Below are 23,014 nucleotides of genomic sequence, written 5' to 3' on the forward strand. Positions count from 1 at the left end.
CTCCCATCTCTCCTCACTATATTTGTCTCTCTCCTCTTCATCCTCCCATCTCTCCTCACTATATTTGTCTCTCTCTCTTTACACCATCCTCCCATCTCTCCTCACTATATTTGTCTCTCTCCTTCTCTCCATCCTCCCATCTCTCCTCACTATATTTGTCTCTCTCCTTCTCTCCATCCTCCCATCTCTCCTCACTATATTTCTCTCTCTCCTTCTCTTCATCCTCCCATCTCTCCTCACTATTTGTCTCTCTCTCTCCTTCTCTCCATCCTCCCATCTCTCCTCACTATATTTCTCTCTCTCTCCTTCTCTCCATCCTCCCATCTCTCCTCACTATATTTGTCTCTCTCTCCTTCTCTCCATCCTCCCATCTCTCCTCACTATTTGTCTCTCTCTCCTTCTCTTCATCCTCCCATCTCTCCTCACTATTTGTCTCTCTCTCCTTCTCTCCATCCTCCCATCTCTCCTCACTATATTTGTCTCTCTCCTTCTCTCCATCCTCCCATCTCTCCTCACTATATTTGTCTCTCTATCTCTCTTCCTTCATCCTCCCATCTCTCCTCACTATATTTGTCTCTCTCCTCTTCATCCTCCCATCTCTCCTCACTATATTTGTCTCTCTCTTCTTTACTCCATCCTCCCATCTCTCCTCACTATATTTCTCTCTCTCTTCTCTCCATCCTCCCATCTCTCCTCACTATATTTGTCTCTCTCCTTCTCTCCATCCTCCCATCTCTCCTCACTATTTTGTCTCTCTCTCTCTTCTCTCATCCTCCCATCTCTCCTCACTATATTTGTCTCTCTCTCCTTCTCTTCATCCTCCCATCTCTCCTCACTATTTGTCTCTCTCTCTCCTTCTCTCCATCCTCCCATCTCTCCTCACTATATTTGTCTCTCTCTCCTTCTCTTCATCCTCCCATCTCTCCTCACTATTTGTCTCTCTCTCTCCTTCTCTCCATCCTCCCATCTCTCCTCACTATATTTGTCTCTCTCCTTCTCTCCATCCTCCCATCTCTCCTCACTATATTTGTCTCTCTGTCCTTCTCTCCATCCTCCCATCTCTCCTCACTATATTTGTCTCTCTCTCTCTTTACACCATCCTCCCATCTCTCCTCACTATATTTGTCTCTCTCTCTCCTTCTCTCCATCCTCCCATCTCTCCTCACTATATTTGTCTCTCTCTCTCTCTTTACACCATCCTCCCATCTCTCCTCACTATATTTGTCTCTCTCCTTCTCTTCATCCTCCCATCTCTCCTCACTATATTTGTCTTTCTCTCCTTCTCTCCATCCTCCCATCTCTCCTCACTATATTTCTCTCTCTCTCCTTCTCTCCATCCTCCCATCTCTCCTCACTATATTTGTCTCTCTCCTTCTCTCCATCCTCCCATTTCTCCTCACTATATTTGTCTCTCTCTCTCCTTCATCCTCCCATCTCTCCTCACTATATTTGTCTCTCTCCTCTTCATCCTCCCATCTCTCCTCACTATATTTCTCTCTCTCTCTCCTTCTTCTCTCCATCCTCCCATCTCTCCTCACTATATTTGTCTCTCTCTCTCCTTCTTCTCTCCATCCTCCCATCTCTCCTCACTATATTTGTCTCTCTCTCCTTCTCTCCATCCTCCCATCTCTCCTCACTATATTTGTCTCTCTCTCCTCTTCATCCTCCCATCTCTCCTCACTATATTTGTCTCTCTCTCCTCTTCATCCTCCCATCTCTCCTCACTATATTTGTCTCTCTCTCTCCTTCTTCTCTCCATCCTCCCATATCTCCTCACTATATTTGTCTCTCTCTCTCCTTCTCTTCATCCTCCCATATCTCCTCACTATATTTGTCTCTCTCTCTCTCCTTCTCTTCATCCTCCCATCTCTCCTCACTATATTTCTCTCTCTCTCACCTTCTCTTCATCCTCCCATCTCTCCTCACTATATTTGTCTCTCTCTCTCTCCTTCTCTTCATCCTCCCATCTCTCCTCACTATATTTGTCTCTCTCTCTCTCCTTCTCTTCATCCTCCCATCTCTCCTCACTATATTTGTCTCTCTCTCTCTCCTTCTCTTCATCCTCCCATCTCTCCTCACTATATTTGTCTCTCTCTCTCTCCTTCTCTTCATCCTCCCATCTCTCCTCACTATATTTGTCTCTCTCCTTCTTCTCTCCATCCTCCCATCTCTCCTCACTATATTTGTCTCTCTCCCATCTGTCCTCTCACTAGATGGATGAGCTGAAGGGGAAGGACCGTGTGGTGTCAGCGTTGGAGAGGGAGCTGGGGGTGCAGGCTGGTTATGCCCAGAAGCTCCAGCTGCAGAAGGAGGCTCTGGATGAGCAGCTGGGTCATGTCAGGGAGGCAGAGAGGCATCACAGCAGCCCCAAGAGAGAGGTGGTCCCTGCCCTGGGGGACACCTCTGACTACCTCAACAACCAGGTGAGGGCAGCCCCATGAAAATACACACGCACTCATGCAATTACTCACAAACACACACACACACACACACACACACACACACACACACACACACACACACACACACACACACACACACACACACACACACACACACACACACACACACACACACACACACCGATCAGTCACTCAATATAGTCTTCGTTCACAGTCGCTGATGCTATTGTCTGTTCCTAAGGCTAGAACTGAGATGAGGAATTTTTTTTCTTCCCATAATGCCCCTTCATCTTGATTACATGCTTCAGAAGATATTAAAGTGAGGGGAGTTGGTGTCTTTGCCTGCTAAGACTCTGATTGACAACACTGTTTGTGACAACTGAAGTTGTTTCTTATCTTCAATTTTATCTTTAAACTGTGACACTTTGTCTTGTGTGTATTCTATATTTTTCTGCAATGTTTTATGGACACGCTGCTATTTCCCTGTTTAGCCTTCTTTGCCAGGTCTCCCTCGCAAAATAGTTTTTTTTAACCTCAATGGGTTTTACCTGGTTAGATAAAGGTCAAATAAAACATTATTTTTAAAGGTACACTTGTACACACACACATTTGAGTGGCGTGGCATTTTCCAAAACACCTGGTGGTCAACTTATTCACACACTGTCTTTATGCCTGATTATCTCCCCCCTCTCTCTCTCTCGCTCACTCTACCTACCCTCACTCTACCTACCCTCTATATCTATACCCCCCTCTCTCTCGCTCTCTCTTGCCCTCTTGCTCTCTCTCTCTCTCTCTCTCTATATATATATATATATATCGCTCTTTCTATATATATATCCCCCTCGCTCTCTCTTGCTCTCTCTCTCTCTATATATATATATATATCCCCTCGCTCTCTCTTGCTCTCTCTCTATATATATATATATATATATATATCCCCTCGCTCTCTCTTGCTCTCTCTCTATATATATATATATATATATATATATCCCCTCGCTCTCTCTTGCTCTCTCTCTCGCTCTATATATATATATATCCCCTCGCTCTCTCTTGCTCTCTCTCTCTCTATATATATATATATATATATATATATATATATATATATATATATATATATATATATATATATATATATATATATATATATATATATATATATCCCCTCGCTCTCTCTTGCTCTCTCTCTCTATATATATATATATATCCCCCTCGCTCTCTCTTGCTCTCTCTCTCTATATATATATATATATCCCCCTCGCTCTCTCTTGCTCTCTCTCTATATATATATATATATATATATCCCCTCGCTCTCTCTTGCTCTCTCTCTATATATATATATATATATCCCCTCGCTCTCTCTTGCTCTCTCTCTCTCTATATATATATATATATATATATCCCCCTCGCTCTCTCTCGCTCTCTCTCTCGCTCTATATATATATATATATATATATATATATATATCCCCCTCGCTCTCTCTTGCTCTCTCTTTCGCTCTATATATATATCCCTCTTGCTCTCTATATATATATCCCTCTCGCTCTCTCTTGCTCACTCTCTCTCGCTCTATATATATATCTCCTCTCTCTCGCTCTCTCTACCTACCCTCGCTCTCTCTACCTACCCTCGTTCTCTCTCTCTCTCTCTATATATCTCCCCCTCTCTCTCGCTCTCTCTATCCCCCCTCGTTCTCTCTCGCTCTCTCTCTATATATATATATATATATCTCCCCCCTCTCTCTCGCTCTCTCTACCCCCCTCGCTCTCTCTACCCCCCCTCGTTCTCTCTCTCTCTCCATATATATATATATCTCCCCTCTCTCTTTTGCTCTCTCTACCCCCCTCGCTCTCTCTATATATATATATATATCTCCCCTCTCTCTCTCGCTCTCTCTACCCCCCTCGCTCTCTCTACCCCCCTCGTTCTCTCTCGCTCACTCTCTCTCTCTCTATATATATATATATATATATATATATATATATATATATATATATATATATATCTCCTCCCCTCTCTCTCTCGCTCTCTCTCTATATATATATCTCCCCCCCTCGCTCTCTCTACCCCCCTTCGCTCTCTCTACCCCCTCGCTCTCTCTCTCACTCTCTTAGGATGTGGAAGATATTCGGGATGCGAGGAGGTCCCAGCTGAAGATGGCTGAGCTCCACTCTGTTACCAGGAAACTGGAGGACAGAAACACCCTGCTGGCAGATGAGAGGAATGAACTGGTGAGTAACACACACCTGTAGAAAATAACTTGGTGGATAACAGAACATTGTAGGGACATTATGGGAACATTTAAGGGATGTTGTGGAAATATACAGGTATGTGAAAATAACTCTCTCGCTCTCTCCTTCCATCTCTCTCGCTCTCTCCTTCCATCTCTATCGCTCTCTCCTTCCATCTCTCTCGCTCTCTCCTTCCATCTCTCTCGCTCTCTCCTTTCATCTCTCTCGCTCTCTCCTTTCATCTCTCTCGCTCTCTCCTTCCATCTCTCCCTTCATCTGTCAGTTAAAGCGGGTGCGTGAGTCAGAGAGTCAGGTGAAGCCACTCTTAGATAAATATAAGAGGATGTCGAAGAAGAACAATGATCTCCTTCAGACTCTGCAGCGCATGGAGGAGAAACTCAAGAACCTCAGCAGAGAGAACGCAGAGATGGTGAGGGAACCAGACATAACCTTTTTGGTCTACTTTGCTTTTCTCCTTTCCTTGTCTCATCTCCTTCATGACTAACGGAGGACGTTGATAAGTGTAACAAAACTATGGGCTATGCTTTGATGTTTATGACTGGATTAAGAGGAACCACATTGTAGGGAACATGTGAAATTGAGGTCATCTAAGGAAAGGGCAAGAGCCCTACAAGAGATGTTAAGCAGTATCTGTGCCATTCAGTATCTCTGTCGATCGGTATCTGCGCCATTCAGTATCTCTGTCGATCGGTATCTGCGCCATTCAGTATCTGCGTCGATCGATATCTGCGCCATTCAGTATCTCTGTCGATCGGTATCTGCGTCGATCGGTATCTGTGCCATTCAGTATCTCTGTCGATCGGTATCTGCGTCGATCGGTATCTGCGCCATTCAGTGCCATTCAGTATCTCTGTCGATCGGTATCTGCGCCATTCAGTATCTCTGTCGATCGGTATCTGCGCCATTCAGTATCTCTGTCGATCGGTATCTGCGCCATTCAGTATCTCTGTCGATCGGTATCTGCGCCATTCAGTATCTCTGTCGATCGGTATCTGCGCCATTCAGTATCTCTGTCGATCGGTATCTGCGCCATTCAGTATCTCTGTCGATCGGTATCTGCGTCGATCGGTATCTGCGCCATTCAGTGCCATTCAGTATCTGCGTCGATCGGTATCTGCGCCATTCAGTATCTCTGTCGATCGGTATCTGCGCCATTCAGTATCTCTGTCGATCGGTATCTGCGCCATTCAGTATCTCTGTCGATCGGTATCTGCGTCGATCGGTATCTGCGCCATTCAGTATCTCTGTCGATCGGTATCTGCGTCGATCGGTATCTGCGCCATTCAGTATCTCTGTCGATCGGTATCTGCGTCGATCGGTATCTGCGCCATTCAGTATCTCCTTCAACCTGTGCCATTCAGTATTTACATTTCTCCTTGATTACAAAGCCTCACTGCACAATTGAAAGTTATGAGTCACGGTTAAGGAAATCCTGTGTGTCTCTCTCTCTCTCTCTCTCTCTCTCTCTCTCTCTCTCTCTCTCTGTCTCTGTCTCTGTGTCTCGACCTCACACTTGAATCGCTGACCCCTGACAATGTATCTCTCCTCACTTCCCTCTCTTTCTTTCTCTCTTAGAAGGAGAATGTTCGCACTCGTTCCCAGCAGCCTCGCCCCCAGCAGCTGAAGAGGCCTACCTCCCTGACAGACCTAAGTCAGGCCCATGAGGAACAGGAAGTAGAGTTCCTTAAGCTGCAGGTTGCCGAGCAACAAGGCATCATTGATGAGCTCACGCAGGTAACATCGACATTGCACTTTACCTGGTCTTTAAATCACCAGAACTTCCAAACAACAGCGCATTGACAGATCCTTATTGTAGTGAGATTAGTGAATGTGGGCACCCGCCTAGGTCATGGGTTCTTAACCTCTTGCTCCTACCTGACACGCAGGCGTCCCATCTAGACATCTGGAAATGCAAATGCGCTACGCTAAATGCTAATAGCACTCGTTAAAACGTAAAACCTTCATTAAAACACACATGCAGGGTACTAAATTAAAGCTACACTCGTTGTGAATCCAGCCAACAAGTCAGATTTTTAAAATGCTTTTCGGCGAAAGCATGAGAAGCTATTATCTGATAGCATGTAACACCCCAAAAGACCCGCAAGGGACGTAAACTAAATAATTAGCATAGTCGTCGCTACACAAACCGCACAAATAAAATATAAAACATTCATTACCTTTGACCATCTTCTTTGTTGGCACTCCTAGATGTCCCATAATCACTATTGGGTCTTTTTTTAAATTAAATCGGTCCATATATAGCCTAGATATCGATCTATGAAGACTGTGATCAACGAAAACAAATAGCGTCTTATAACGTAACGTCATTTTTTAAAATTAGAAAGTCGGCGATAAACTTTCACAAAACACTTCGAAATACTTTTGTAATGCAACTTTAGGTATTAGTACACGTTAATAAGCGATCAAATTGATCACGAGGCGATGTATATTCTTTAGCTGTCCGTCTGGAAATAATGTCTTGGTAAATCTCAACCAAAATATCCGGTCGGCGCCCTGAACAAATGGCTTGTCTCTTCAACATCCCTTCTTCCCATTTAATGTGGTTCGCCTTTATCAATGGGTTGAAGTGGCGGATGGATATATATTTCCATTTTCAGTGATCAGATTTTCCTGCGCTTTTCGATGAAACGCACGTTCTGTTATAGTCACAGCCGTGATTTAACCAGTTTTATAAACGTCTGAGTGTTTTCTATCCACACATACTAATCATATGCATATACTATATTCCTGGCATGAGCAGCAGGGCGCTGAAATGTTGCGCGATTTTTAACAGAATGTTCGAAAAAGTAGGGGGTAGGAGTAACAGGTTAAACAAACAGGCAGACATTTTCTTGTACTTTACTGTAGTACAATGAAACAGTGGAATAAAATGGCTGCCGTTAGGGTGAGTGTACTGTTGGGTAACATGTTGGCCCTGCCTTCCAGACCCTCTCGCCAGCCAGCCACTCACCACCCACTCTCTCTGCTCTATTCACTTTTAATCAGAGCCTGTTGCTAATTTACTCATTAGCACAGTGATGTTCTCCTGGCTCCTTGCTGCTGATCATAATTCTGGATCGCCCCAACATGTCCGGACCTGGGGGCAGGTGTTTGAAACACAACTCTGTTTACCTTCTCCAACCCTGGTTGTTCCCATAAAGAATCCACCCGTCTCACTTTTTTACCATGGCTGCATTTTGACAAGCCTAAATCAAATAGTATCCAGATTCTGTCCCCAGGATTCCACACATGGGACGGTCGATGGCCTAGATTAGTACAATTTAGATTGTCAGGTTAAGGATCAGTCCCACATCAATCAGAGCCTTCTCATACAGAAACGATGCATGTTGTCTAAACTCAAAAGGCTAGAAATCCCAAGTTGCTCCTTTCTGCGCAGGAATGTGACAGACTGATGCTCTGCAAAAAGACCCGGAGGAAACCCCTCAAGCTACCACCTAAAGTAAGACTACTTCTCCCTCTACCGTTCTGTGTGTTTTATAGTGTTTCTTTGTTGTGTTCTATGTTTCCTGTCACAAACTGCTGGTCCAGCGGTGTTGTCAATAAGCAATAGCCTCTTCTCATGATGCTGATGGGCTGGTTCTGTCTAATTGGGGTCAGGTGGGGCATGTGCGTGTGGGCGCTCGTGTGCATGCATAGGTTCCTAAGTGTGTGTGACTGTTTAATTGGGCTCAGATGGGGGAACAATGACACCTGTTTGGTAATCTCTTCCAAACTCAGTCAGAAGGATAGGTAGATGAGGTGTTGATGATCAGGAGAGGAGGAGTGATTCTAGCAATTGGACTGGGTCCTCGAGAGAGAGAGATTTAACACACTCTGCATCTAGAACTGGAGCTGGTTACTGGGACTAACTGAGAATGGAACAGAACACACTTACTGGGAGAATCTGAATGGAAAAGTACAGTGCTACTACCTCACAGGCCTGGTAACTATCTTAAAGAGGATTGGTGGATGCTAGTTAACACACCTCTCTGTCTGTGTCTGGTAAGTGGGTGACTGAGACAGCCCGGCCTCAGAGCTCAGTGCCAGAGGACAGTATAGTTCACCTTCGAGGATACTAGCTTTGTCAGGAGGTTTATATTATAGCACCAGTATGTATGAGTATGTCCAGCTCGTCCTCTCCTTCTCCTGCTTCATCTGTCTGTGTACTATGGTCTGTCTCCTTCTCTTGCTTCATCTGTCTGTGTACTATGGTCTGTCACCTTCTCCTGCTTCATCTGTCTGTGTACTATGGTCTGTCTCCTTCTCCCGCTTCATCTGTCTGTGTACTATGGTCTGTCACCTTCTCCTGCTTCATCTCTCTGTGTACTATGGTCTGTCTCCTTCTCCTGATTCATCTGTCTGTGTGCTATGGTCTGTCTCTCCTTCTCCTGATTCATCTGTCTGTGTGCTATGGTCTGTCTCTCCTTCTCCTGATTCATCTGTCTGTGTGCTATGGTCTGTCTCTCCTTCTCCTGCTTTCTGTCTGTGTGCTATGGTCTGTCTCTCCTTCTCCTGCTTTCTGTCTGTGTGCTATGGTCTGTCTCTCCTTCTCCTGCTTTCTGTCTGTGTGCTATGGTCTGTCTCTCCTTCTCCTGCTTTCTGTCTGTGTGCTATGGTCTGTCTCTCCTTCTCCTGCTTTCTGTCTGTGTGCTATGGTCTGTCTCTCCGTCTCCTGATTCATCTGTCTGTGTGCTATGGTCTGTCTCTCCTTCTCCTGATTCATCTGTCTGTGTGCTATGGTCTGTCTCTCCTTCTCCTGATTCATCTGTCTGTGTGCTATGGTCTGTCTCTCCTTCTCCTGATTCATCTGTCTGTGTGCTATGGTCTGTCTCTCCTTCTCCTGATTCATCTGTCTGTGTGCTATGGTCTGTCTCTCCGTCTCCTGATTCATCTGTCTGTGTGCTATGGTCTGTCTCTCCTTCTCCTGATTCATCTGTCTGTGTGCTATGGTCTGTCTCTCCTTCTCCTGATTCATCTGTCTGTGTGCTATGGTCTGTCTCTCCTTCTCCTGATTCATCTGTCTGTGTGCTATGGTCTGTCTCTCCTTCTCCTGCTTTCTGTCTGTGTACTATGGTCTGTCTCCTTCTCCCGTTTCATCTGTCTGTGTGCTATGGTCTCTCTCCTTCTCCTGATTCATCTGTCTGTGTGCTATGGTCTGTCTCTCCTTCTCCTGCTTTCTGTCTGTGTGTTATGGTTTGTCTCCTTCTCCTGCTTCATCTGTCTGTGTGCTATGGTCTGTCTCTCCTTCTCCTGATTCATCTGTCTGTGTGTTATGGTCTGTCTCCTTCTCCTGCTTCATCTGTCTGTCTCTCCTTCTCCTGATTCATCTGTCTGTGTGCTATGGTCTGTCTCTCCTTCTCCTGCTTTCTGTCTGTGTGTTATGGTTTGTCTCCTTCTCCTGCTTCATCTGTCTGTGTGCTATGGTCTGTCTCTCCTTCTCCTGATTCATCTGTCTGTGTGTTATGGTCTGTCTCCTTCTCCTGCTTCATCTGTCTGTCTCTCCTTCTCCTGATTCATCTGTCTGTGTGTTATGGTCTGTCTCTCCTTCTCTGGGTGTCAGGAGATGACCTTCAAACACGATGGTAAGGACTTTACTGTAGTACAGTGACTATTGAGCTGTCTCCGTGGGTTGGTCCTGAGATCAATGGGAAGGACAATACTGTTGAGTTTATAAAATCAATGGGAAGGAGGAAATTAACCTTTCGTTGTTGTGTGTTTCGTAATCGGATGGTAAGGAATGCGGAAGTGATTGTTCCAATGTTGATGGACGGTCCACAGTATGTCACAGTGAGTGTTTTGTAGCATCATGGATTGGGTGAGTGTTTTGTAGCATCATGGATTGGGTGAGTGTTTTGTAGCATCATGGACTGGGGGAGTGTTCTGTAGCATCATGGAGTGGGGGAGTGTTCTGTAGCATCATGGACTGGGTGAGTGTTCTGTAGCATCATGGACTGGGTGAGTGTTCTGTAGCATCATGGACTGGGTGAGTGTTCTGTAGCATCATGGATTGGGGGAGTGTTCTGTAGCATCATGGAGTGGGGGAGTGTTCTGTAGCATCATGGACTGGGTGAGTGTTCTGTAGCATCATGGACTGGGTGAGTGTTCTGTAGCATCATGGACTGGGTGAGTGTTCTGTAGCATCATGGATTGCGGGAGTGTTCTGTAGCATCATGGACTGGGGGAGTGTTCTGTAGCATCATGGACTGGGTGAGTGTTCTGTAGCATCATGGATTGCGGGAGTGTTCTGTAGCATCATGGATTGCGGGAGTGTTTTGTAGCATCATGGATTGGGGAGTGTTCTGTAGCATCATGGACTGGGGGAGTGTTCTGTAGCATCATGGACTGGGGGAGTGTTCTGTAGCATCATGGACTGGGGAGTGTTCTGTAGCATCATGGACTGGGGGAGTGTTCTGTAGCATCATGGACTGGGGGAGTGTTCTGTAGCATCATGGACTGGGTGAGTGTTCTGTAGCATCATGGATTGGGTGAGTGTTCTGTAGCATCATGGATTGGGTGAGTGTTTTGTAGCATCATGGACTGGGGGAGTGTTCTGTAGCATCATGGAGTGGGGGAGTGTTCTGTAGCATCATGGACTGGGGGAGTGTTCTGTAGCATCATGGACTGGGGGAGTGTTCTGTAGCATCATGGACTGGGGGAGTGTTCTGTAGCATCATGGATTGGGGGAGTGTTCTGTAGCATCATGGACTGGGGGAGTGTTCTGTAGCATCATGGACTGGGGGAGTGTTCTGTAGCATCATGGATTGGGGGAGTGTTCTGTAGCATCATGGATTGGGGGAGTGTTCTGTAGCATCATGGATTGGGGGAGTGTTCTGTAGCATCATGGATTGGGGGAGTGTTCTGTAGCATCATGGATTGGGGGAGTGTTCTGTAGCATCATGGATTGGGGGAGTGTTCTGTAGCATCATGGATTGGGGGAGTGTTCTGTAGCATCATGGATTGGGGGAGTGTTCTGTAGCATCATGGATTGGGGGAGTGTGTGTTGTGGTAAACTGTGGGGTGTTGGGTTGAGCGTGCATAGATTAACACAGAGACAGGAAGGATCTAGTCAGCAAACACAACTTTACTAGGCAATAAAATAAACATAACGAAATCGGGTAGGTTTGGCTCGGTCCTTCTTCTCAGCCTCTGCTCTGCTCTGTCGGCCTCTCTGTTCTCCCCCGCGGTGTGCCACAGTGCTCCTTTTATGTGGCCTCCACGGCTGGTTGGCACGTTCCCCTAATTACCTCTACTTGGAGCCATCCGTGTCGCGGTGCCCAGCCCGTGTACTCCCAGCAGGGGGAGGCAACGTCGCTCACCTCTATTACCAACCCCCGAGTGTGTGTTTCAAATAGTCTTCTCTCCTATTGTTTTTTATGTGTGTGTGTGTGTAAAATATATTACAGCTCATCACTCCCTTTTTCTTTCTCCTCCCTCTCCTTCTCTCGCTCTCCATCCTCCTCCCTCACCCTCTCTTCTCCTCTCTCTCTATCTCTCCAGAGGCATGTTGTGGAGACATATTTTGGATTTGATGAGGAGTCTGTGGACTCTGAGACGTCGTCTCTGACCTCTTACAACACTGACCTCACAGACTGCACCCCTGCCACGCCCGAGGAGGACCTGGAGGACGTAAGTGTGTGTGTGTGTGTGTGTGTGTGTGTGTGTTTGACCATGTCACTACCCAGTCCTCTGTAGTTTAGTTGGTAGAGCATGGCTCTTACAATGCCAGGATAGTGGGTTAAATTCCCTGGACCAACCGTGCGTAAAATGTATACATGCATGACTGTAAGTCTCTGGATAAAAGCGTCTGCTATATGGCATGTTATGTATTGTATTCATTCCCCAGGGTGTCTCTCGTGAAGAGTCAGAGCTGCGCTTCAGACAACTGACCAGAGAGTACCAGGCTCTCCAGCGGGCCTACGCCCTCCTACAGGAACAGACTGGGGGGTCACACGATGCTGAGAGAATGGCCAGGGTGAGTAGCTTTAACCTTTAACCCCTACAGCCTGCCCATGATATCCCTCATTAGACTCCTGATGTGCCCATCACTGTTTCAAAACATGAGATTTTGCCAAGAGGAGTACAAGAACAATGTTATTATATCTTAGCAGGCTGTAGGGTGTGCAGGTTAATGTTCTTCTATCTTAGCAGGCTGTAGGGTGTGCAGGTTAATGTTCTTCTATCTTAACAGACTGCAGGGTGTGCAGGTTAATGTTCTTCTATCTTAGCAGGCTGTAGGGTGTGCAGGTTAATGTTCTATCTTAGCAGGCTGCAGAGTGTGCAGGTTAATGTTCTTCTATCTTAACAGACTGCAGGGTGTGCAGGTTAATGTTCTTCTATCTTAGCAGGCTGCAGGGTGTGCAGGTTAATGTTCTATCTTAACAGGCTGCAGGGTGTGCAGGTTAATGTTCTATCTTAACAGGCTGCAGGGTGTGCAGGTTAATGTTCTATCTTAACAGGCTGCAGGGTGTGCAGGTTAATGTTCTATCTTAACAGGCTGCAGGGTGTGCAGGTTAATGTTATTCTATCTTAACAGGCTGTAGGGTGTGCAGGTTAATGTTCTATCTTAACAGGCTGCAGGGTGTGCAGGTTAATGTTCTATCTTAACAGACTGCAGGGTGTGCAGGTTAATGTTCTATCTTAACAGACTGCAGGGTGTGCAGGTTAATGTTCTATCTTAACAGACTGCAGGGTGTGCAGGTTAATGTTCTATCTTAACAGACTGCAGGGTGTGCAGGTTAATGTTCTATCTTAACAGGCTGCAGGGTGTGCAGGTTAATGTTCTTCTATCTTAGCAGACTGCAGGGTGTGCAGGCTTTTGTTCCAGCACTAACTCACCTGATTGAACTGACTTGACTCTGGTCTCTGATTGGCTACGTTCGACTTCCCACAGAACCGTGAGCAGCTGCAGGCGGATCTGATTGGGTGCCAGGCGAAGATCGCCGACCTGGAGAAGGCATTGGCTGAGAGGGGGCAGGTAAAAGAGGAAAAGGGCGGGGAGACGACTGGGAGGTCCCTGGCTGCTCCGCTCTCATTGGCCCTGCTGCTTGTCTGTCTTGGGGCTTTGCTTTTGGCCTGGCGCTACGGCTACGCCGACCGGATCTGCCGCAGGATCCTGTGATGTCACAACTCTGCCCTGTGTGTGTGCTCCACTGTCGTTGACAGTATTTGAATATATATGCTCTATTTTCTCTGGAAAAGATCATCAGGATTTATCTCCTTATGATCATGAGAAAACTGATTGAATGATACGTCCTCATGCTAAACAAATCAGCCAGTCATCAAATTGTACCTAGCATTTACAAATATGACTCTGAAGACACAAGGTTAATGAAAATATATATATACTGTGATGTCTTAATTATGTAACATTCTGTGGAAATCAACTTCAATCAGTTCCTCTGTAAAGATATATCAATTTGATTATTTCCTTGTATAAGTAATGATATTTGTAAAAGCAGAGTGAAATCCATTTTGAGAAGTGTAGATGGATTTTGGGGTCAAAACTAAACAAATGCACCATGATGCAAATCACATAGATTGTTCAATCTTCTTGTTGATTGCTCAGCCTTATATCAATAGACTGAATAGATCTAATAGCGAGCAGCGTTTCACAGAGGTCAGAACTCATAGCATCCTCCATCATTCTCTGGTACCTGTTGCATGCCTCACATTTACTGCATGTTGCCTGTTTGTGTCACTGTGGCATTGTTGCACTTTCTGTTGCACTGCTCTCACCTCTGGTGCCTCAATATGCCTGAATCTCTGTTCAGCATGCTGTTCACTGTACCAATACAGATTTCTGAGCACATTTCTCTGTATTTCTGATCATTGTGATGGTGAACTTTCTCTCTGTTACTTTTTGGCTCAATAAAACCATGTTACAGCAATATATTTAGTGTTTAACTTGTGGTTGCATGTGTGCTCACTATTTCAATGCATTATTTCACTTATTTTGGGCTTGTGGGTCTCAGTTCAGAAACTGACAGTTTGGGCTAGGACTCACACGGTGTGGCTGAATCTCTTTGGGTTGAGGTGCTCATGCATGTACATTGTGCAGTATCCCCTATGGGTGGCAAGGTGCTCTTATCTCCCTTATCATTCTGTGTTGTGATAATTTAGTTTTCCTCTGAGGTGTGTGTGACCGTATGTTTCTCCAGGACTCTAAGTGGGTGGAGGAGAAGCAGTACCTCATCAGGACCAATCAGGAACTCCACGACAAGGTAAGGTACCTCCTACTTCTCTGTCACTCAACACTGTCCTGTGAGCAATCTGGAAGCAAAGGACACTACAAAATACAAAAATGTGTGTGTAGATGTGTGTGTTACAGCAAGCTGAGTGGAAGCTGCAGGCAGCGGTACAGGACTCGAGGGACCAGAATGAGCTGCTGGAGTTCAGAGTGCTGGAGCTGGAAGTAAGAGAGTGCACCATCAAACTGTCCCCAGGGGGCGACACCGGTCTCCAGTCCCCACGCAAGACCTACATACAGTGACCAACACACACACACACACACACACACACACACACACACACACACACACACACACACACACACACACACACACACACACACACACACACACACACACACACAAGCGTGCTCGTAGCAGTGGAGGCTGGTGGGAGGAGATATAGGAGGATGGGCTCATTGGAATGGAATATATGGAATGGTATCAAACATACACAAAAAAAACATGTTGGATTCCGTTACATAAATTCCATTCCAGCCATTACAGTGAGCGCATCCTCCTATAGATCCTCCCAACAGCCTCCTGTGGCTCTTAGTACAGAGTACACGCGAGCACACAAACATACCCATTACTGTGCCTCGACCCATTGTATGTATCTTGTATTCTGACCGCCTTACCATCCCCACTGAACTGGAAAAGTGTCTTTTTTTCAAATTGAAAGATGTACAAGAATGTTGTCTTTCGTAAGATGAATATAATTTTGAATGGAATAAAATGTGTTCAAGTTCACCATCCGCCCATCTTTGTTCATTTGTCGCCTCCTTGCATGTTCTTAAGTTTCTTTATGTTCATTAAAAAGGCAGTCGTATGCACAAACATTCCAATCATCAGGTACAAGTGTCCTAAATCTCTTGATTGTTGTCCATAATAGAAGATTATCGACTGCATGGCTTTCCTCTCAGGTTCTGCCTCCAACAACTGATGTAGGATATCTTTAATGAGCTCATTCATATACTTTTTTAGAATATTTTTCATGATGACTTCATAGGAGATACTCGATCACTTCAAGAAGTTATCAAAGAAACTCTTAATGCACATAAGAATGGGTTGAATGGATCCAAAGAGCCACTCAGTCACTTAAACTCATCCATTTGAACTCCCAGACTATGTTTTAAAACCCTATTACTTTGGTTTTAAATCATGTTTCTCCACCTAACTCATTTGGACAGATCCTGAGCATGCTATCCTCATCATGTAAGTACTGTACATCATTCAGCTCAGTTCCCAACCATGACCCATTCAGTTCAGTTCCCAACCATGACCCATTCAGTTCAGTTCCCAACCATGACCCATTCAGTTCAGTTCCCAACCATGACCCATTCAGTTCAGTTCCCAACCATGACCCATTCAGTTCAGTTCCCAACCATGACCCATTCAGTTCAGTTCCCAACCATGACCCATTCAGTTCAGTTCCCAACCATGACCCATTCAGCTCAGTTCCCAACCATGACCCATTCAGCTCAGTTCCCAACCATGACCCATTCAGCTCAGTTCCCAACCATGACCCATTCAGTTCAGTTCCCAACCATGACCCATTCAGTTCAGTTCCCAACCATGACCCATTCAGTTCAGTTCCCAACCATGACCCATTCAGTTCAGTTCCCAACCATGACCCATTCAGTTCAGTTCCCAACCATGACCCATTCAGCTCAGTTCCCAACCATGACCCATTCAGCTCAGTTCCCAACCATGACCCATTCAGCTCAGTTCCCAACCATGACCCATTCAGCTCAGTTCCCAACCATGACCCATTCAGCTCAGTTCCCAACCATGACCCATTCAGCTCAGTTCCCAACCATGACCCATTCAGCTCAGTTCCCAACCATGACCAGTTCAGTTCCTAACCATGACCCATTCAGCTCAGTTCCCAACCATGACCAGTTCAGTTCCTAACCATGGCCCATTCAGCTCAGTTCCCAACCATGACTCATTCAGTTCAGTTCCCAACCCTGACCCATTCAGTTCAGTTCCCAACCATGATCCATTCAGTTCAGTTCCCAACCATGACCCATTCAGTTCAGTTCCCAACCATGACCCATTCAGTTCAGTTCCCAACCATGACCCATTCAGCTCAGTTCCCAACCATGACCCATTCAGTTCAGTTCCCAACCATGACCCATTCAGCTCAGTTCCCAACCATGACCCATTCAGCTCAGTTCCCAACCATGACCCATTCAGCTCAGTTCCCAACCATGACCCATTCAGCTCAGTTCCCAACCATGACCAGTTCAGTTCCTAACCATGACCCATTCAGCTCAGTTCCCAACCATGACCCATTCAGTTCAGTTCCCAACCCTGACCCATTCAGTTCAGTTCCCAACCATGACCCATTCAGTTCAGTTCCCAACCATGACCCATTCAGCTCAGTTCCCAACCATGATCCATTCAGTTCAGTTCCCAACCATGACCCATTCAGCTCAGTTCCCAACCATGACCCATTCAGCTCAGTTCCCAACCATGACCCATTCAGCTCAGTTCCCAACCATGACCCATTCAGCTCAGTTCCCAACCATGACCCATTCAGCTCAGTTCCCAACCATGACCCATTCAGCTCAGTTCCCAACCATGACCCATTCAGCTCAGTTCCCAACCATGACCCATTCAGCTCAGTTCCCAACCATGACCCATTCAGCTCAGTTCCCAACCATGACCAGTTCCTAACCATGACCATTTCAGTTCCTAACCCTGACTCGTTCAGCTCAGTTCCCAACCCTGACTCATTCAGTTCAGTTCCCAACCCTGACTCGTTCAGTTCAGTTCCCAACCCTGACTCGTTCAGTTCAGTTCCCAACCCTGGCTCGTTCAGTTCAGTTCCCAACCCTGGCTCGTTCAGTTCTGTTCCCAACCCTGGCTCGTTCAGTTCAGTTCCCAACCCTGGCTCGTTCAGTTCAGTTCCCAACCCTGGCTCGTTCAGTTCAGTTTCCAACCCTGACCCGTTCAGTTCCCAAACATGACCCATTCAGTTCAGTTCCAAAACATGACCCATTCAGTTCAGTTCCCAACCATGACCCATTCAGTTCAGTTCCCAACCATGACCCATTCAGTTCAGTTCTCAACCCTGACCCATTCAGTTCAGTTCTCAACCCTGACCCGTTCAGTTCAGTCCCCAATCTGACCCGTTCAGTTCAGTTCTCAACCCTGACCCGTTCAGTTCAGTTCTCAACCCTGACCCGTTCAGTTCAGTTCTCAACCCTGACCCGTTCAGTTCAGTTCTCAACCCTGATCCGTTCAGTTCAGTTCTCAACCCTGACCCGTTCAGTTCAGTTCTCAATCCTGACCCGTTCAGTTCAGTTCTCAACCCTGACCCGTTCAGTTCAGTTCTCAACCCTGACCCGTTCACTATCAGTCTCACACACCAGTCTACCCAACCAGAATATTAGTTGTGATTGTACTGTCCCCTTTAGAGGGCTGGCTGTTGTGGTCTGTAAATTAGACTGGGGGGACTGTTTGTGAGTGTGTAGATGTGGGTGTGAATGAGGGCTGGGTTAACTGTCCTTGTTGTCCATTAGGAGAGGGAACACAGGCTTCCAGCCATGGGATTCCACATGACTACCTTCCCAGAGAACAGCAACAGCGCTCTGCAGATCTTCTGTCACCAGGAGGGAATCAAGGTAACACAAACACACACATTTTCCCTCTCGCAGCGTATGTAAACTGGATGTGTAATCCCTCTTTAGGACGTGGTTATTCCAGATCTGATGAAGAAACTGGATATCCTGGGAGATAATGGGGTGAGTTTAAATTCTCTCCGCTGTTCCTAATACTCTCAGTAAAATGATCTTACTAAAATTCACAATGCTATTTTCTCCCTCAATTAAAACCTTAATAAATACTTTTATCCCTCTCCGATCATCTATATCCATGTCCTGTCTCTTCTTCATCCCCAGAACTTGCGTAACGAGGAGCAGATTGTTGTCATCCAGGCTGGGACGGTTCTGTCAATGTGTGAGAAGGTCAGTCTCTCCTCCTTCTCCAACAACATTGGAACATTGTTACATTGTGGGAGGCAAACCATCTGCCTCCTCTTCCTCCTCCTCTTTCTTCTCCTCTTCCTCCCCTTCAACTATTCCTCCTTCTCCTCCTTCTTTTCCTCTTCCACCTCCTTCTCGTCTTTCACCTCCTTTCCTTCTCCTCCTCTTCCTCCTCCTCCTCTTTCTTCTCCTCTTCCTCCCCTTCAACTATTTCTCCTTCTCCTCCTTCTTTTCCTCCTCCACCTCCTTCTCGTCTTTCACCTCCTTTCCTTCTCCTCCTCTTCCTCCGCCTCCTCTTTCTTCTTCTCCTCTTCCTCCTCTTCAACTATTCCTCCTTCTCCTCCTTCTTCTTTTCTTCTTCCACCTCCTCCTCCTCCTCCTCCTTGTCTTACTCCCCCTTTTCTTCTCCTCCTCCTTCTCCTTATCTCTGAGCCTGCCTCTTACACCTACTGAACTATTATCTACTGAGTATTTAACTGTACAGTATGTGTTGAGTGTCTCTCTCTCTCTCTCTCTCTCTCTCCCTCCCTCCATAGTGGTTAAAGCAGATCGACAGCACAGAGGGAGCCTTGACCCAGAGGATGATTGACCTGGAGAATGAGACGGTGAGAGACCCCCCAAAAAACATCTGACCAAGTATCAGTGGTTTTTCACTGTCTCTGACGTGAAACCATTGTCATGGTGATGCAATGTGATACCCCGTGATGTGATTTCATATCCTGTGTTGTGCTGTGGCTGTTCCAGGACCAGTTCAGTAAGCAGAAGGGTTTCATGGAGGAGGAGCTGGACTACAGGAAGCAGGCCTTGGATCAGGCCTACATGGTACGACACGGCAACATGATGGGACAGGAGGGTTACTCTACAGCTGTCTCCTGCTTGTAGGAAGCGTCTGCTAAATGGCATATATTGTATTATAATGATATATTACAATAGTCATTATATTATCAAGATGGCATACAATAGTTTCATACAGTATATGTTTTAGACTTAGATGTAGACCCACTGTCAGCCCATCAAACATCACTAACCCACGGACCAAACCCTGCTATTTGAGTTTGTCATGTGTTGTCGGGATACTGCATCTTCTACCTCAATGAACCCGTGTTTGCACTGGGTACTAAAGGACAGAAAGAGACACACCCTCCTGGCTGGGGAGAATGGCTGTGCAAGAACTGTTCAGACACATCCCAAACACTCTCTCAGAACAGTACGATCCCGAGACAGGACGTCTAGTGATTCCCTCAGTGACGTGTGTAATTCTAATGAGACTGTGTATCAAGAGGAACTTAACGTAGACTAGAGATGTGTGAATGTTCCCAGTACAGAGAAGCCTGTATGTTTTACATTCTTCCCATCTCTAACTTAAGTCACTACCACCATGAGTCAGGTAACAGGAGTATCTTGCACTCGCCATCATTTATTCATTTGATTCACTGTGTGTTTTTAGTTCCACTTTATACAGTGTCAATAGAAGCATGTATCCACATGGTCACTACACTGACATTATAAGCCGTCAATAGGCGTAACAGTTGTAATTATGTAATTATTATGTAACAAAGTGGACTTAGTACCTACACTGTAGTTACCATGAAAAACACACCATTATAGTGACACTAGATATAAAGCGGAACAGTGTTTTCCATCTCGGCCATGATCACAGTGGTGTACCTGTGTATGTGGCTGTATGGCAGAGGATCGCAGAGCTGGAGGCGACTCTGTATAGCGCTCTGCAGCAGGAGCCGGGGGGGCGTGCGGTCGCAGAGTCTCTGTCGGACAGGCAGAGGGAGGAGCTGGGGCTCGCCGTGGACAAACTGCGGAGACAGATACTCAGGCAGAGCCGCCAGTATGACAGTCAGATCTTACAGGAGCGCCTGAAGCTCCTACAGCAGGCCCAGCAGGTAAGGAAAGGCCTTAACCTGCAGCCGCCACAGAGAAAAGATGCAGTATCCCTCCTGCTTGTGTGTTTGTGTTTCCTTGTATTTTGTGTATTCCACCAAACCTCAACATTTCACAGAAGTCCTATCCTTATTCTATTATGCTCCTAACCTCAACACGACACTCCTAACCTCGACAAGACACTCCTAACCTCGACACGACACTCCTAACCTCGACACGGCACTCCTAACCTCGACACGACACTCCTAACCTCGACACGACACTCCTAACCTCGACACGGCACTCCTAACCTCGACACGGCACTCCTAACCTCGACACGGCACTCCTAACCTCGACACGGCACTCCTAACCTCGACACGGCACTCCTAACCTCGACACGACACTCCTAAACTCGACACGACACTCCTAACCTCAACACTCCTTGCTTCAGAAACTAACCATTAACTGTCTAATCAATAACACAATAGGAGTTTACTAAAGACATCAATTATAATAGAACATTCTCCATAACCGACCTGCAGCTGAGACATTTTTCCTAGTCTTCTCTTCATTGGTCTCTCCTCCACCAGCCCTGCTGGGTGCAATACAGGATCTCAACCTAATCCTGTCCCCCAAAACCAGCTATTTTCCAGACCCTGCCTCTCCTCTGGCTGACTCAGCTTCCCGTGGTTATGATCTAAGCAGCTTTTAGGGTTCAGGTCAGCCACGAGAATGTGATCAGTGTGGTTCCAGTGTTTCATAACTCTATCAGGATTACTTACCAGTGGACCGGTTTGCTTCCAGTGAAGGTTTAGGATTTCACGCTTGTCTGAGTCTGTCTCAAATAGTGTTTAGAGGAGAGGAAAGGAGCAAATGGAAGTGTGCGTGCGTGTGTAGCCAAGACCAAAGGTCGGTCAACAAATCAGCTCATGTGGTCTGGACAAAGATTCACCATTGTTCCACTTGCTCGTTGTCATGGCAGCAGGATTTTTTTTATTTGACGCTCTGCAACAGCTACCATGGTAACATGGGAGTAGGGCAGCTTCTGGGAATACATGTGGAAAGGGTTGTCGTCACTTTCATTAGCAACTGTTTAACAACCACAACCATTTATTTGTTCTACTTCTAAACTATAATACAGAACCTGTGGTCAGTAGGAAGTTGACCTCCTGAACCATATGTTCTGTACTATTTGCCTTACAGAGAATAAGACAGTTGGAAGGCATGATTGACATGCAAAAGAGACAAGTCAAGGAAATTGAAGAAAAGGTATATATGTCATTTCTCTCTCTGTCTAAGAAACATCTATGTATGTGTTGTGGGCACAGGTGGCTAGTGGAACCTAATTTGGGGAGGCTGGGCTCATGGTAATGGCTGGAAGGAAACAAGATGACTGGTATCAAACACATGGTACCACTCTATTCACGTCATTCCAACTATTATTATAAGCCTCCCTTCACCAGCCTCCTGTGGTTGTGGGTCATGAAAGCAGGCAGTAGGACTCTGAACAGTAACGTGTCGTCTTCTCTCCTTTTCTTTAAACATTCTTTAACATTATTATGATTTGTTTAGTTCTTCTTCCTCTTTTTGTTTTTCTCTCTAGCTTTTATTATTGGGCCTTAATGACACTGACACGGGCCGCCATCAGGTAATGACACAGAGCTACGCAGCCTCCCTCGTACTGTGTAATAACAGGATGATGACGCTGACCATCCTTTGTCTGTTTCCTCAGGTGCTAAGGCGCTCAGGTGGAGAGTGAGGAAGAAACACACGTTTGGTTTTTTTAATGCTTTTTTTTTTAGATGGTTCACAAACCTTATGGCTTTTTTTGATAAACATGCACTTTTAACCTGGGATGCAGAACATAACAAAACCATGACTTTGAAAAGTGAACAATCCCAGAGACATATAAAGAGATGTATATCAGTGTTTTTTAATAGAAAGGAAGTCTCGCCTACAGTTTCTGCAAGTGGAACAATTAGCCAAACTCTAACGTGAGTTCTAAAAAGCATAAACATTGTGGCTGCAACACTGAAGCGGGTCAATAAGGACAACATTGATTGAGACAGTGCCTCAGATGAATTTAGAACCACACAACGAAAGAGTGCAATCGGAGAGGAGAGAGAAAGAGGAGGAGGAGGAGGAGAAGAAGAAGGGGGAAAGAGGAGGAGGAGGAGGAGGAGAAGAAGAAGGGGGAAAGAGGAGGAGGAGGAGGAGGAGAAGAACAAGGGGGAAAGAGGAGGAGGAGGAGGAGGAGAAGAAGGGGGAAA

The 23,014-nt window shown here is 46.0% G+C and overlaps 1 protein-coding gene across 4 annotated transcripts in view; it reads left to right on the forward strand.

Annotated features, from left to right (window-relative positions):
- LOC118376053 (janus kinase and microtubule-interacting protein 1-like) overlaps positions 1–22,905 on the forward strand; it is a 56,513-nt gene extending 33,608 nt beyond the window's left edge. For 2 of the 4 annotated variants that reach the window (XM_052488206.1, XM_052488207.1), the window contains exons 5-23: positions 2,214–2,423; positions 4,514–4,630; positions 4,914–5,060; positions 6,227–6,385; positions 8,049–8,111; positions 12,149–12,277; positions 12,495–12,623; positions 13,542–13,625; positions 14,809–14,871; positions 14,964–15,062; positions 18,408–18,509; positions 18,576–18,629; positions 18,786–18,851; positions 19,406–19,474; positions 19,614–19,691; positions 20,561–20,767; positions 21,948–22,013; positions 22,348–22,392; positions 22,477–22,905. In XM_052488206.1, the coding sequence (XP_052344166.1) occupies positions 2,214–2,423; positions 4,514–4,630; positions 4,914–5,060; positions 6,227–6,385; positions 8,049–8,111; positions 12,149–12,277; positions 12,495–12,623; positions 13,542–13,625; positions 14,809–14,871; positions 14,964–15,062; positions 18,408–18,509; positions 18,576–18,629; positions 18,786–18,851; positions 19,406–19,474; positions 19,614–19,691; positions 20,561–20,767; positions 21,948–22,013; positions 22,348–22,392; positions 22,477–22,503 (1,914 nt within the window). In that variant the 3' untranslated portion in view covers positions 22,504–22,905. Of the gene's footprint in view, positions 1–2,213; positions 2,424–4,513; positions 4,631–4,913; positions 5,061–6,226; positions 6,386–8,048; positions 8,112–12,148; positions 12,278–12,494; positions 12,624–13,541; positions 13,626–14,808; positions 14,872–14,963; positions 15,633–18,407; positions 18,510–18,575; positions 18,630–18,785; positions 18,852–19,405; positions 19,475–19,613; positions 19,692–20,560; positions 20,768–21,947; positions 22,014–22,347; positions 22,393–22,476 lie in introns of those variants that run through there. The other 2 variants (XM_052488208.1, XM_052488209.1) reach the window with 2 other exon arrangements.
- Positions 22,906–23,014: the final 109 nt, after the last annotated feature.

This window comes from Oncorhynchus keta, chromosome 30, assembly GCF_023373465.1.
Source record: "Oncorhynchus keta strain PuntledgeMale-10-30-2019 chromosome 30, Oket_V2, whole genome shotgun sequence".
Taxonomy (NCBI): domain Eukaryota; kingdom Metazoa; phylum Chordata; class Actinopteri; order Salmoniformes; family Salmonidae; genus Oncorhynchus; species Oncorhynchus keta.